The 16,494-nt window shown below is 46.1% G+C and overlaps 1 protein-coding gene across 2 annotated transcripts in view; it reads right to left on the bottom strand.

The window, feature by feature from the left end:
* LOC135977905 (guanylate-binding protein 1-like) overlaps positions 1-16,494 on the bottom strand; it is a 130,556-nt gene that overhangs the window by 41,119 nt on the left and 72,943 nt on the right. For both annotated transcript variants that reach the window (XM_065579056.1, XM_065579057.1), the window contains one exon: positions 11-213. In XM_065579056.1, the coding sequence (XP_065435128.1) occupies positions 11-213 (203 nt within the window). The remainder of the gene's footprint in view (positions 1-10; positions 214-16,494) is intronic.

The following is a 16,494-nucleotide window of genomic DNA, read 5'->3' as shown; positions in this document are numbered from 1 at the left end:
GAGCACTTACCCTTCTTCAGCATCAGCGCTCTCTCCAGATACTCATCCTCCGTCACCTCCTTCCCAGCAATCTCCAGGTCAAGGCTGAAGTCCCGCACGGTCCAGATGAAGTTTGGGAAGAAGCTGATGTACTCTGTGTCGAGAGCAGAGTCATCCTCCTCCTCCCCCTTATCAGCTTTCACCTTTATGTGCTCAGAAAGCTCAGACACGAAGCTGACCAGGCAGCTAAGGAATGCAGACAGGTTCAAGTGGGATGGCTAGAGACAGAGGCAAGGAGTAAAGCAGCATGGCCAGTCCCAGCCGTGCATGGAGTGTGTGTTGCACCCTGTGCTTTGGAAAGCCTCCCATGACGCCAGGGCAAGTCTGTCATTCCCTGTGCACCAATGACCACCCCTTCCCCTTGCAGACTGGGCACCAGTGGCAGCTGCAACACACACACACTCCCCTTCCCCCCTACTACCTGAGCCCTGTGGTGGCATATACAAACCCCACACTGCATCCAGGCCAGGTCAGAAAGGCATTAATGATCTATCCTGAAGACACAAGATGACCCACCTCTAGAAACATAGAGGGAGCTGGGAAATCTCATGACCATCTAGTGAGACAAGGGGCTTCCTGAGGGAAGAGAAAGCTCCATCACAGATTGTTTGACTATTCAGAGAGTGGGAGAGACTGATTAGGACTCCCTGAGGGAAGATTAAGCCCAACTATGAACTAGGAGTGAAATCCTGGCCCCATTGACATGAGTGGGAGTTTTGACATTGACGTCACTGGGGCCAGGATTTCCCCTAGATGTTTCTTCCTCCCTCGAGCTCACCCCTGCCCATACCCAACTCAGACATGGACACTCAGTTTATTGCTTGACTTGTTTGCTTTGAGTAAAGAGGGGGTATTTCCAGCAACACCTAGACTTCTTTTTGACCTTAGCTGTGGCCAGTAGACACCCCACTGTTGTGTTACCTGAACAACAGGTCTCCAACACTCCTTTGCTGGGGTCAGTGCCTCACAACTGTCCTGGATCTGGTTAGTGATGGAAGAGAGGACTCTGTGAGCCAGGAAATGGATCCCAGCTTCTCTCCTTATTTGACTGGGTCCCACCAGCCAGTTTTCAATATTTATATTACATAGAAATAAATCTGCCCCCAAAGGGCAATATCCCATCACAGCCCCAATACAGATAACTGTCCAACAGGTCTTCAAAACAGTCTTAATGTGGGCAAGTCATTTAACATCTTCCCCTCTGTGATGGTCTTTGCAAACACCACACGGAGCAACGCAGAGTTAAAGGGCTAATGGGGGCTCAGGTGGTTCTGCACCATCACACCTGTGAGGGATATCAGGATTGGAGGGGGGAGCTGAAGAGAAAGAACTAGGGAGCAGAGCAAACCTCAGTTCTTGGAGAGAGACTGCCTGACTGAAGCTGGAGCTCCCAAGATGACCTCTGCCTGACGAGGGAAGGGAGGCCAGATGCTGATTCTTCTAGAAAGGGAACAATTCCCCTCTATTGCCTGTGAACTCAGTTTAGGGCCACAGCCTGACAGGAAGAGAGCCTTAACCCAACTTTGGAATGACTTGTTTGTGTTAATTCCCCTTGTTTCTGTTCACTGGCTGCCCTGGAAGGATGCCATCATGGAATGATGTCAGATTGGAGGGAGGTCACAAGTGGGGATCCATAGGGATTCGTTCTGGCTCCAGTGTTGTTTAACATCTTTATTAATGAACTGGATGTAGGTATAGAGAGCATACTGATCAAATTTGAAGATGACACAAACTAGAGGGGGGTTGACAACACCATGAAGAATAGAGCTAAAATACAGAGGGATCTTGATAAACTGGAGAACTGGGCTATAGTCAACGAAATGAAATTCAACAAAGAGAAATGGAAGGTGCTACACTTAGGGAAGAAAAACCAAATGCACAAATACAGAATGGAGGATAACTGGCTTGGCAGCAGCACTCTTGAGAAGCATCTAGGAGTTGTGGTGGATCACAACCTCAACCTGAGTCAGCCATATGATGCTGTTGCAAAAAGAAGAAACACAATTTTAGGTTGCATTAACAGAGACCCAGCATGCAAGTCAGGGGAGGTGATAGTACCAGTCTACTTGGCACTGGTGAGGCCTCAGCTGGAGTAGTGTGTCCAATTTGATCACTGCTGTATAAAAAGGCTGTAGAGAAACTGGAAAGGATCCAGAGGCAAGCGACAAAGATTATCAAAGGGATGGAATGCAAGCCAGGTGAGCAAAGGCTGAAGGAACTGTGTTTAGTTGGAAAAGAGGGGATTAAAGGATGACGTGATCACCACCTTTAAGTACTTGAAAAGCTGTGTGGTGGAAAAATGACCATGCGTTGTGTTTAGTTCGGATCAGCCTGAGGCCACTTTATTGCAAGCCTGCATGCAGGGGTGACAGCCAGAAAAACTGCCACCCCAAGCACGGCACACTGAATGCTTATATAGCTTAAACCCACAAACGGTTACATGTAATACATCAAAACAGGTTTCCTTATAAGGGAGAATAGCAAAACAAGCTTTTCCTGTTATTCACGGGTGTACTTCTAGCAAGCTTTCCTGTTATTCACAAGTGTTCCTTTTGTGGTTTAACAGCCTTTCTAACACTACTGATGTGGTTACATTTTTCTAGCTAAGGCAGTTGCTTAAACTGTTGCTTAAAATTTCCACTGCTCAACATTTTCCACTTCCCATGGCCACTTTTGTCTCATGGCCATTTATTCAGCTATTTAGGCCAAAGCTTAGGCTTGGTCAATTTTTCCTCTACAGCTGCCATAAGAAAGATGGAGAAAAGTTGCTCTGTCTTGCAACAGAGGGCAGGACAAGAGGCAATGGGTTCAAACTACAACACAGCAGATTTAGATGAAATCTCAGGAAAAGCTTGCTAACTCTAAAGAATTGTAGGACAATGGAGCAGACTGCCTGGGGAGGTTGTGGAAGCTCCTTCACTGGATGCTTTCAAAAGAAGGCTGGACCCATCTGTCCTGGATGGTTTAAGTCAACAAATCCTGCATCTTGGCAGGAGGTTAGACTAGATGACCACTGAAGTCCCTTCTAACTTTATGGTTGAATTATTCTAAGGGGAGAGTTTAAAGTGACCTGACCGGAGGGGCATATCACAGGAAGAGGCAACCCATCAGAGGGACTGTTGGCAGATGCCTGATGAGGAGAGAATGCTACGCCATGCCCAGCCACAAGAAGGTGAGAGAACCACTGCGCCGTGCCTGGAGGTACTCGGAGTCAACCCCTTCCCATCTCCTTAGAAAATTAAAAACATGTTCTGATTATTTCTGTTTGCAATTCAGACCTCTGTGGTTCCATGTCATGTTGCACTGATAAATGTTTTAAAAAGTATATAACTACATTTTTAGACTTAAATGCTTGGATCTTCAGACATACAGTTTTTAAAATAAATCCTTCAAAAGACCTCCCATATCTAAAATATACAGGCGAGCCCGGGCTGCCATTGGGCATAGGGGCACCAGTTTAACAATACTGCATAGGGCCCCATGAATCCTAAGGATGGCCCTGCCCCAGAGACAATGTGGGTACCATGAAAAGACTCTTGGAAAACTGGCAGTTTATTACATCACTGCCACCATTTGGAATTACAAACTGTGACTCACCTGTGCATATATTTTATCTGATTTAACCTCTCATTAACCCTCATTTTCTTTTCTTATCTAATAAACTGTTAGTTATGTAAGCAGAGTCAAGATGAGCTCTACACTGAAATCTGGTGGTAAATTGTGGCGAGTTGTGCAAAAGAACTTCAGGGGCTGATCTTGTTTGCATATGGTGGCATTCTCAGAAATGCTCCCAGTTCCACGCGCAGGGCCAGGTAGGCAGGCAGAGCTTCAGAGTCTCAATGCGTGGATGAGACAATGGTGTAGAGAGGAGGGGTTTACATTCATTAGGAAGTGGGGAAACTTCTGTAATGGGGGGAGCCTATACAGGAGAGATGGGCTCCACCTAAACCAAAGTGAAACCAGACTGCTGGCACTAAACATTAAAAAGGTTGTAGAGCAGTTTTTAAACTAGGAGATGGGGGAAAGCAGACTGCTGCAGAGGAGCATGTGGCTCGGACAGAGACTTCTCTTAGGGGAGAGTCTAATGATAGAGAATCTCCAGGTTATAGTCAGGAGCAGAGGATGGAAGAGGATAAAGTAGGGGCCAGATCAGATGATAAACATTCACATAAAAAAGAATCTGATACATTAGAAAAGGGCAGACAAATAAACAGTGACAAGTTTTTAAAGTGCTTGTACACAAATGCTAGAAGTCTAAATAATAAGATGGGTGAACTAGAGTGCCTCGTGATAAAGGAGGATATTGATATAATAGGCATCACAGAAAAATGGTGGACTGAGAGCAATCAATGGGACACAATCATTCCGGGGTACAAAATATATCGGAAGGACAGAACAGGTCGTGCAGGAGGGGGAGTGGCACTATATGTGAAAGAAAATGTAGAATCAAATGAAGTAAAAATCTTAAGCAAATCTGCATGTTCCATAGAATCTCTATGGATAGAAATTTCATGCTCTAATAAGAATATAACATTAGGGATCTATTATCGACCACTTGACCAGGACTGTGATAGTGATGATGAAATGCTAAGGGAAATTAGAGAGGCTATCAAAATTAAGAACTCAATAATAGTGGGGGATTTCAATTATCCCCATATTGACTGGGAACATTTCACTTCAGGACGAAATGCAGAGATAAAATTTCTCAATACTTTAAATGACTGCTTCATGGAGCGGCTGGTACGGGAACCCACAAGGGGAGAGGCAACTTTAGATTTAGTCCTGAGTGGAGCCCAGGAGCTGGTCCAAGAGCTAACTATAGCAGGACCGCTTGGAAATAGTGACCATAATACAATAGCGTTCAACATCCCTGTGGTGGGAAGACCATCTCAACAGCCCGACACTGTGGCATTTAATTTCAAAAGGGGGAACTGTGCAAAAATGAGGGGGTTAGTTAAACAGAAGTTAAAAGGTGCAGTGACTAAAGTGAAATCCCTGCAAGCTGCATGGGCGCTTTTTAAAGACACCATAATAGAGGCCCAACTTCAATGTATACCCCAAATTAAGAAACACAGTAAAAGAATTTAAAAAGAGCCACCGTGGCTTAACAACCATGTAAAAGAAGCAGTGAGAGATAAAACGACTCCCTTTAAAAAGTGGAAGTCAAATCCTAGTGAGGCAAATAGAAAGGAGCATAAACGCTGCCAAATTAAGCGCAAGAATGTAATAAGAAAAGCCAAAGAGGAGTTTGAAGAATGGCTAGCCAAAAACTCCAAAGGTAATAACAAAATGTTATTTAAGTACATCGGAAGCAGGAAGCCTGCTAAACAACCAGTGGGGCCCCTTGATGATCGAGATACAAAAGGAGCACTTAAAGACGATAAAGTCATTGCCGAGAAACTAAATGGATTCTTTGCTTCAGTCTTCACTGCTGAGGATGTTTGGGAGATTCCCAAACCTGAGCTGGCTTTTGTAGGTGACAAATCTGAGGAACTGTCATGGATTGAAGTGTCACGAGAGGAGGTTTTGGAATTAATTGATAAACTTAACATTAACAAGTCACTGGGACCAGATCGCATTCACCCAAGAGTTTTGAAAGAACTCAAATGTGAAGTTGCGGAACTGTTAACTAAGCTTTAAATCGGCTTCTGTACCCAATGACTGGAAGTTAGCTAATGTAACGCCAATATTTAAAAAGGGCTCTAGAAGTGATCCCGGCAATTACAGACCGGTAAGTCTAACATCTGTACCGGGCAAATTAGTCAAAACAATAGTTAAGAATAAAATTGTCAGACACATAGAAAAACACAAACTGTTGAGCAATAGTCAACATGGTTTCTGTAAAGGGAAATCGTGTCTTACTAATCTATTAGAATTCTTTGAAGGGGTCAACAAACATGTGGACAAGGGGGATCCAGTGGACATAGTGTACTTAGATTTCCAGAAAGCCTTTGACAAGGTCCCTCACCAAAGGCTCTTATGTAAATTAAGCTGCCATGGGATAAAAGGGAAGGTCCTTTCATGGATTGAGAACTGGTTAAAAGACAGTGAACAAAGGGTAGGAATAAATGGTAAATTCTCAGAATGGAGAGGGGTAACTAGTGGTGTTCCCCAAGGGTCAGTCCTCGGACCGATCCTATTCAACTTATTCATAAATGATCTGGAGAAAGGGGTAAACAGTGAGGTGGCAAAGTTTGCAGATGATACTAAACTGCTAAAGATAGTTAAGTCCAAAGCAGACTGTGAAGAACTTCAAAAAGATCTCACAAAACTAAGTGATTGGGCAACACAATGGCAAATGAAATTTAATGTGGATAAATGTAAAGTAATGCACATTGGAAAAAATAACCCCAACTATACATACAACATGATGGGGGCTAATTTAGCTACAACAAGTCAGTAAAAAGATCTTGGAGTCGTCGTGGATAGTTCTCTGAAAATGTCCACGCAGTGTGCAGAGGCAGTCAAAGAAGCAAACAGGATGTTAGGAATCATTAAAAAGGGGATAGAGAATAAGACTGAGAATATATTATTGCCCTTATATAAATCGATGGTACGCCCCCATCTCGAATACTGCGTACAGATGTGGTCTCCTCATCTCAAAAAAGATATACTGGCACTAGAAAAGGTTCAGAAAAGGGCAACTAAAATGATTAAGGGTTTGGAACGGGTCCCATATGAGGAGAGATTAAAGAGGCTACGACTCTTCAGCTTGGAAAAGAGGAGACTAAGGGGGGATATGATAGAGGTATATAAAATCATGAGTGATGTGCAGAAAGTGGATAAGGAATAGTTATTTACTAATTCCCATAATACAAGAACTAGGGGTCATCAAATGAAATTAATAGGCAGCAGATTTAAAACAAATACAAGGAAGTTCTTCTTCACGCAGCGCACAGTCAACTTGTGGAACTCCTTACCTGAGGAGGTTGTGAAGGCTAGGACTATAACAGGGTTTAAAAGAGAACTGGATAAATTCATGGTGGTTAAGTCCATTAATGGCTATTAGCCAGGACAGGTAAGGAATGGTGTCCCTAGCCTCTGTCTGTCAGAGGATGGAGATGGATGGCAGGAGAGAGATCACTTGATCATTGCCTGTTAGGTTCACTCCCTCTGGGGCACCTGGCATTGGCCACTGTCGATAGACAGGATACTGGGCTAGATGGACCTTTGGTCTGACCCGGTATGGCCTTCCTTATGTTCTTATGTTAGACACACCCCCCCGCCTAGCATGAGCCCACAGCAGCTCAAAGTGGTTACTTTGGCTGCTGTGGGATCCCCAGTTTCTCTGTTATTGGGGCAGGAAGAATAAAGTGTTTTTACCCTGATTATGTGAATCAAGGCTAGTGGAACTGTTGTATGACAGAGGGACTCACCATTAACTAAGTAGCACTCGCTAGACAAGGGGTGTGGGTTCCAAAACCCAGTGAATTGAGAGAGATTGGGGACAGGTATATGTATCTGGTGGTGTGGGCCTGAAACACCATTGCACCTCCTTCTCTCTCCACTGTTGAATAGCAGAGCTAATTTTGATTCTATTAGGAGTCTAGTTGCAGACTGCTGAGCTGACTTCATGTTGGGCCAATGGTGCACCATTGCACCATTGGCTACTATAAGCTGAAATCACAAAAGAGCTAAAAAAAATCACCAAGTGTTATACTACCTAGTGGGGGTGTCTGAAGATCTATTGCTAAGTGGCTGGCAGAGCGGTGCAGTTTGTGGGATGGGGGGTGGGGTGGAATGGAGCGTCTGGCAGAATGAAGCAGTTCGTGGAACGGCTGGAGCAGCTCATGGGGCGTCTGGTGGCATGGAGCGGCTTACGGTGAAGGCTGCAGCAGAATCCCATGGAGAGGCAGGGCAGTTGACCTCAGACCACGTAAGGTGCCCCTTAACACCCCGCCTCCCCCATTTCCACCCAGGGAGGTAAAAGTGCTGCAGGTAAACTTTGGAACTCTGGGGCTGCATTGACCAGGGACAGAGACATTTGAGTTGCTGGACTTTTGGGATTTTGGGTGATTTGGGGTTGTTGAAGAACGAAATGAAAAAGGACTTGGCTGAATTTGTTGGGGTGGGTCTTTGCTTGTGGTTTGGTCTTTGAACCTTAGTGTGGTGTTTTCCCAATTTAATGCTGATGTAATTTACCTCATGTTATTAAAAATTTTCTGCTACACCAAGACTCTGTGCTTGCGAGAAGGGAAGTATTGCCTCTTTGAGGCACCCAGGGGTGTGTGTAAGATTTTCCCAGGTCACTGGGTGGGGGCTCAAGCTGGTTTTGCATTCCATTATTGAACCCGGCCTTTGCTGCTGTCAACTAGGCCTGGCAGAAGGGTTACAGTTAGTTTACTATAGCATCGGCTACCAGCATTTTCTTTGGTGTAAGAGCTAGAGTACCAATTAATCTGCGGTAAGTGACTGGTCTCTTGTGACTGGAAGAAATCCAAATGTGATGTGATATTTTATTTAAGTGACGTTTTATCACTAAGTCCAGTTTGTCTGGGTTGCAAGATAGACTGGAGAGTCTAAGGGGACTGTCTGTGACTCCATGGTAAGACTGGTATAGTAATCCAGGAGTTCACATATGTCACTGGCTTGGTGAAATCTAATTATAGAACACAACACCAGTTTGGGGTGTCTTTGTGTTTTCTGACAGTCTGCCCTGAGATAGGCACTCACAGTCATGAGCCACCCCAGACAGTGTGACACCCTCCAACTAGCAATAACGTGGATGATAGGATCAGCTCCTGAAGGATGCTAAATTTCAGGTCCCTTGGCAATGAGGAACAGTTCCCCATCACCACCCATCGACTGTGATCTTCCAGGTCAGAATGCAACCACCGATGAACAGTCCTACACACATTAGAAGTATCCCACAGTAACTGACGCAATAATGCATGATCAACTTTATCAAGAGAAGTGATAGGTCCAGCATAATCCGAATAGCTTGCTGGCCTTGATCTAACATAAGCAGGAGATCATTCTAGACCCTCAGGAGGTCAGAATCTATGCAGAGTGACACTTGCATCCAGATGCCTCTGGAATTGAAGAATCACAACTTTTTCAATCACCTTCCTTAAGAAGGGAGATTTGAGATGGTATGATAAGTGGCAAATACCCTAGCATCAAGAGATGATTTCCTAAGGAGTGGGAGGACCTCATATATTTCAAAATGGTTGTCACCCTCCTCTTGCTAAGTAATGCATTGACAGTGGCTGTCAACCATAGCATCACTGCCCTGGCACTTGCTGTAAGTAACCACAGTGGGCAGGAATTGGGACTGCCCGCAGTAGGCCTCAGAGAGCCTAGACCAGAGAGATCCTTATCAGAGACTAAATTAAATCCAGCCAAGGGGAAACACTCCATCAGGATCCACGTCTCTCACCACCAGGACAACCAAGGAACTCAGCCCAGAGCTGATCTGTCTTATCCACAAAGAACATGGCAAACTCTTCAAAATAACTAACAGAGCAAACACAGCCAGATGCTCATGTGTTGGTCATGTCGAGCACTGCAAGGATGATGAAAAAAAATCATAGCTACAGCACCACTCCTTCATCCTGCATGAGATTGATGGGTTGCCGGTTACCCAGTTGGACAACCTGTACCAAATCAGGGCCTGCATCAGCACCTAGTGAGGTCTTGGCAATACTGCCAGGCCTGAATGGCATGTCACAATAGAATTCTCACAACTAATCAGGTATTTGTTTTCCAAAAACTCTCACAACAAATACCAAAATTATCCTACCCCTTTGGTCACCTAGTTTCTCACAATAGGACTCAGCAGATCTTCTGGAGGCACTTCCCCTGAGGTATCTTCTGCCACCACTGAAGCTTATCTTTCCTCCAAAGAGTCATCCTAACCTTTATCTCTAAATCCACTTTAACTCAACTTTACCCATTCCTTTCATTCCACTCATAAGCATCTCCCTATGGGGATCCATCTTCCCATCACACCAACACCAACACCGCAACTCACCCACTAAAAATACAAACAACACAGGTAGAGGGGGCCCTCTCACGTCCCTTTATTCCCAGACCAGCAAAAATTCATGCAATATTTACACCAACAAAAAACAAATGGACTGCTCTCACCAATCCCTCAGCACAAAATAAAACACAAAAATCATAAAATAATGACAGCTTGCCTGAAGATGTCCCCAAGTAAATGTTACCACTGTTAACAACAAATGGGAGGACATTAAGATCAATAAAAACAATACAAAACTACCTTCACAACGACCCCAGCAACCTACCACCAACATCCAGCACCCTTAGGCACTACCTTTTGGCCACCCCCGAAAGGCTGTGGCTTCTATGCTCAGCTTTTTATTCTGGAGAAGGCCCCCAGTGACTGTCCCAAGCACATGTCTGTGGCTGAAAGAGTCACTGGAGCCAGAGAGAAAGAGAGTTCAAACAAGGTTGAGGATGACCCCAAAGTCTGGTAGTTACAGTACTCACCCAGTATGTGGGAGACTGCCTGTGCTAATGGCTTTTTAACTATATATGGGGAATGAAATAGCTTTAACTGGAGAGACTGAATATCACACCAGAATATCCCATAGCCCAATGGTTAGAGAACTCACCTGAGAGGTAGAAGACCCCTCTTCAAATTCCTTTTCCCTCTCATGTGGAGAGGGAGCTTGAACCAAGGTCTCCCATGCCCTAAGGGAGTAGTTATGAGGGAAGGCCTCCTCCTTTCCAAAATAGTATAAGGCACCTCACCCCAAAGAGGGCTCAGCTGGAGTATTGTATCCAGTTCTGGGCATCACACTTTGGGAAAGATGTGAACACACTGGAGAAAATTCAAAGGAGAGCAACAAAAATTATTGAAGGACTAGAAAACATGACCTATGTGGAAAGATTGAAAAAAATTGTGTTTGTTTAGTCCAGAGAAGAGACGACTGAGTAGGGACATTATAACAGCCTTTTACGTACTTGAAAACTGTTATCAAGGTGCTAAATTATTCTCCTTATCCACTGAGAACAGGACAAGTAGTAATCGGCTTACATTGCCGCAAAGGGGGTTGGGAAGTTTTTCTTAATGTCCAACCTAACTGCAAGGCTATTTAAGTACTGGAACAAAATGCCTAGGGAGGTTGTAGAATCTCTGTCATTGGAGGTTTTTAAGAACGGGTTAGACAGACACCTGTCCAGAATGGTCTAGATAATACTTAGTCCTGCCTCAGCACAAGGGATGGGACCAGATGCCTTCTCAAGGCCCCTTCCAGTCCTATATTTCTATGATTCTATGATTCCCAGCTGCAAATCCCAAGCAGAATCTGGCATCTCCCTACAACATGGCTTTAGGATTGGGTCTTAGCACCCACAACTCTTGTCAGCATCTCTCATTGGCCGGCTTACGCAGCTCCCCGCCTGGCCTGCTGGCTTTTGTGACTTGCACTCTAAGCTGCCTATCTCTCCCTAGTCATTGTACTCGAGTGTAGGCACCTAGCTCAGGCTTTGTGTATCCCTGTGATTTTTCTTAGCTCCTTGTGGGCTCTCAGGTCTTTATCTACAGAATGCATGAACGATCATTACCCTCCAAGGAATGAGACCTCTGTGCATAGTGAGGGTGATGAAGTGCACACAAACTTTAATGGCAGTCAGGGCCAGGGCTGGGAGTAGAACTCCTGGGCCATAGACCTGCAGTTTAGTGCACGTTCCCCTAGGTTACAGAGTACAGCATAGGAGTTGCTCTCCTCCTCAAACAGTGTGTGAAGACTGCAGCTTCCTCTTCAAGATGTTTAGTCCGTGTGAATCCCATTCAAGGTGCACGTGTGCCCCATGCACATGAGATCAGAATCTTTGCCCAGCAATGTCCATTTGGGCTGTGCCCTGCAGGCCTCTAGCCCCCATCCTGCACCAGAGGGCACAAAGAACACAGGGGACCCTACTGTTCCTCAGCTCTCTCACACCATCTGTGCCATCAAGACAAAACTCAGCAGTGCCTATCTGCTACCCATATCATAACTCTCCCTCTTTCCCTCTGCCTTATCTTAGCTGGTTAGTCTAGTTCGTTGAGGCTACCTACCCCTATTTCATAATTCAATTTAATCTGTATTTAACAAAACACACACAAAAAGCCCATTTTTTAAAAAATGTTAGTTGCTTGGTGCTACTGCCTTTCCAATGGTGGGTCAGAGTTCTCAGCATACAGGACTTTTCCATCATGCAATAGACTCATTCCCCACACTGGCAGCCATAGCCAGTGTTTATTCTGTCTAGATGAGAGCCATATGTTGGACCAATGCTCAGTCTGTCAGTATTCTTCATCTAGAACTCGCCAGTCGAGGGACAGTCATCAGAAGTTGTTTCTCCTGGAATAACTGATGAGTGGCACATCTGACCCAGAAGAATGGACAGCTGGCTCTTAAAAGGGATCTGCTTCCTCAAAGTCCCATTGGGCAAGTGATCAGGTGAGTTGACATTCGACCCCCAAGATTAGCTCTGACCAAAGAGCTGACTCACCCCCAACCAGCCCTTCGAACTGAGCCCTGCACCGCTGGCTCTGAAGGCTGGCATTGCTTCCTCAGCACCAAAGCAAGGCAGGTCAAAGCACTAATCAAAGGAGAGCTCTCAACACCAGTCTGCCACACCTGATGGGAAGAAATCAGAGAGGCCTAACAAGAGCCAGTGGCCTTCTGCCCACTCCCAGTGCCCAAACAGTCACCCAGCATGGGCTGCTGAGGTGGAAATGCTGGCCCACCTGGTGCTGAGTGAAATTAAATCAACCCCAGTACCCAGGAGCAGCCCCAGTTATTTTGATGGCCAAGGCAGAAAACATTTTCAACACCTCCCACCCCCACCCGAGCCTGAGCCCTGTGCACTCCAGGCCATCATCCCCTGTGGAGAAGCCAATGACGTAATTTTCCAACATGTTCCAGGCTGCTCATAGCTGCCCAGGTGACAGTCTCCTCAGCCCCAACTCCTGCATGAGAGCTTCTCTCGCCCACAGGTGTTTCACTCCTATGTTCAGTCTACCTTGGTGACTCCCCTTTTTTCCCAGTGCCTTGCAGTACTGCTAGTACTTCAGGTACTATCTCCGGATATACAGTCAACTCTGAGTGGACACTACTAAGCCCCATACCCTGATACATGACTTGGGGTTCTGTTGTCATATTGGAAGCTCTCCCCAGGACTCTACCTCTCAGACTTTTGCCCAAGGTCTGGGCCAATAGGAATTCATGTCAGCCTGATGGTGGGGATTCCAGCATGTCTTCCAGCCCTTCCATTGGGTTCCTCTTTACCTGTCCAGGAATGACCTCCAGGGTAACATCACTTTCCTGTCCATAGTCAGCTTGCACACCTGGACTTCATGCTCTGCAGGCATCAGGGCTAACTCTCTCTCTCTGATGATACAAAGGCTTCTCTTGAAGCTCAGGTCTGCCTTGTGCTGCTGGATGAAATCAATCCAAATTGGGGCTTCCTCAGAGGATGCGGCGACTGGGAACTCACAGGATAACTAGAGAGTGTCTAGACTCAATTATTTGCATATTCCTGTGGTATCTAGATGACTTTGGTTTGCAACCCGGATCACCCAGTTAAAACTCTTCCTTAGGCAGTTTTTTTTTTTGCCATACAGATGTAAGGTGTGATGGAAACCTGTACCCGACTCCACCAGAACTGGGTGTCCATTGATCTTCTCTGGGATATGGTATTTCAGCAATATTTCACTGGCAGCTATAGTCTCTCACTTTGGGCTTAGGGGTCTTTAGGTGTAGGTCTGACCCTGGTATGGTGTCTGTAATGGGGGGAGGGAGATCTGCTCACTGCTTGGTGGTGCCTCATCATGGCTCATCTAGGGAATTAGCTCACCACTGTCCACACCCCTCCTGTAGTTGCTGAAGGCTTTACTCTCCCAGACCTTACTACTTCTTACACTCCTATTACAGGCTCCTACTGCCCTCCCCTCTTATATCAGGGAGCACAACTGCAGCTTTCCTCCTTGCAACCCTCCTTTCCTGCTGCCAGCTCCTTGGCTTTATAGAATCCCCACCTGCTTCTGCCCAGGTGAGCTTCATCTCCAATTAAGCCTCATTTCATCCTAACTCCTCTCCAGGTGCAGCCTATAGCTAATTGGCCTCTCTTGCTTCTACTAACCCTTCCAGAACTTGTGTGGGTAGAGCGCCCCCTCACAGGGTCAGATTCACAAGGTCTGTTCTACTCCCTGAACTTTAACCAGTCTCCTTTAGTGTGCTGGGCCACCAGTATCCACACAGTTCCAGAGGGATAGGCCTGTGGTCTCCATGACTTTGAAAGCTGGGCCTTCAGGGTCCAGCAATCTTGGTCCCTCTCTGTGTCTCCTTGCAGCAAGTCCTGCCAAGCCAGACTCCTGAAGGAAACTTGTTCTATCCTTCAGGGTGCAATGCTCTTCAGTCAGTAGCTGCAGTAACCCCAGGCAGCCTAGTCATCTGGCATATAGGATCTGAAAGTCTTTGGGTCAGCATGAGAGAAGCAGACTTAGGGTAGAGCTCACATTGGTGGGACCCAGGGCATTACTGTGCCTGCTCCCCTGAGCTCCATCCCTACTATTCCTGCCACCTTTGTCCCTCAGTCCCTGAGAGCTGCCGTATGTCCTTGAACCCTAGAATCATAGAAGATTAGGGTTGGAAGAGACCTCAGGAGGTCATCTAGTCCAACCCCCTGCTCAAAGCAGGACCAACACCAACTAAATCATCCCAGGCAGGGATTTGTCAAGCCAGGCCTTAAAAATCTCTAAGGATGGAGATTCCACCACCTCCCTACGGAACCCATTGCAGGGCTTCACCACACTCCTAGTGAAATAGTTTTTACTAAGTTGAACACCTTTTCCATTTGCTCACCCGCTCGGTGCTTTTACTCTGCTTCCCTGCAGAGAGGTGGGGGCAGCAAGGCTTCCATTCCAATATCTTCATTCCTGCCCAGGCAGCACTTGTGACCATATGTCTTGGATACCTGCCTTGATCTCCCTGTCCAAGGGAGAAAATCAATCCTTTCTCCCAAGGGGTTGCAATGCTGAGGGGACAGGTACAGTGTCATGCAGATAGTTCATAAAAATATCACAGGACATTCCCACTTTTGTCACATATGGTCCCTGAGCTGCCACACCTCCATCACTGTATATCTTCCCAGTCCTTCCGATGGGAGAGCTGTCAATCGAGCACGAGTCATTTCCGATGCCCTGTCTCCCTCCATCTGTTCTCTCTAGATCTAGGGCTCCCTTTCTGCCTCCAGCTGGTTAATATCATGCTGCATTGTTTCCATGCCCTCCATCCATTCTCAGAGGTCTGAGTCCTTTGTCTTCCCCATAGCAGCAGTGATTACCAGCTGAGCCTCATGTTCTTATGTCCTGGGGCTGAGCACCCTTCCTCTGCAGCCTCGAAGGCTAATTGTAGCTCTGCAGCAATTCTGATGGCATCTTCCAGCCCATCAGGTTTCTCTTTAGGAAGAGTTGTCCAGATCTCTCTCTCAGCTGTGGGGGTCATAAATTGGTTCCTGGCCACTAAATCCCATTTTCAGTTTTCATAGTCCAGGAATGCCCTGGTGACCAGACATCAGAGGGCAGGTCCAGGATTGCTGACCAATTCTCCTTCCACTCAGGTCTGTGGCTTAATGCAGGAGCCGCTGTTAGGGCATCCCTAATGGAGGCATATTCCCCTGGAGTACCATGTCTGAATCAAACACAAACCTCCTGGGCTTTGCCTTGGAGCAGTAGGCCAAAAGAAGTCCAGCCTGGAAGCCCCATTCCAGCCATTGGTTCAGTCAGGTCACTCAGAATGGTTGATCTGGCTGCCCAGCCTTGGAAATCCCCAGGACAAGCTCTGGACATGCTGATTAGATGCTGCATCTCACCGCCTGCACTGCCCTGTCTAGTTCCTGCCTAATTAATTTCTGCCTACCAGGTAGCCTTCTGGCAGCTTGCTGACCTCACATCTACAGCATCCTAACCTTTGCCAGCCAAATTCACCAGGTGGGGCCTGCTTCCCAAGTGGAATGTCTTAATAAGGCTTCCCAAGTGCAACAAGATGAGGGTCTGAAACATAAGCCCACATATCAGAAGCCTGGTATGAGGCCTGGGCTAACGTAGACAAAATTTTGCTGATATAAAGCAAAATTAAGTTGTGAGCAAGAGGCTGACCCTGCACACAGAATCTGGCAAGAACAGGGCTGATATTGCAGAAACATACATTCCTAAGTAGTGCTGGGCACAAGAATATATACACAAACACATTCCAGAAAGGTGGTACCAGAAAACCTCAATACCAAACACATTCCCCAAAGAGAACAGGAACACACTGACCCAGCTTAAGGATAAGGTCAGGATGACAGCGTGATGGATAGATATGTTTTGATTAAACCAACATGTACAAAGTAATGGGTGGCATGCTAGTACATCAGAGGGTGGCATTCTGATACATCAGGGGCAATACATAATTTGTTTGTATTGATATATAAAGATGTAAAGAAGAATCCCATACA

The sequence above is a fragment of the Chrysemys picta genome, unplaced genomic scaffold, assembly GCF_011386835.1.
Source record: "Chrysemys picta bellii isolate R12L10 unplaced genomic scaffold, ASM1138683v2 scaf72, whole genome shotgun sequence".
Lineage (NCBI taxonomy): Eukaryota > Metazoa > Chordata > Testudines > Emydidae > Chrysemys > Chrysemys picta.
This window is presented reverse-complemented; position numbering and strand designations above follow the sequence as displayed.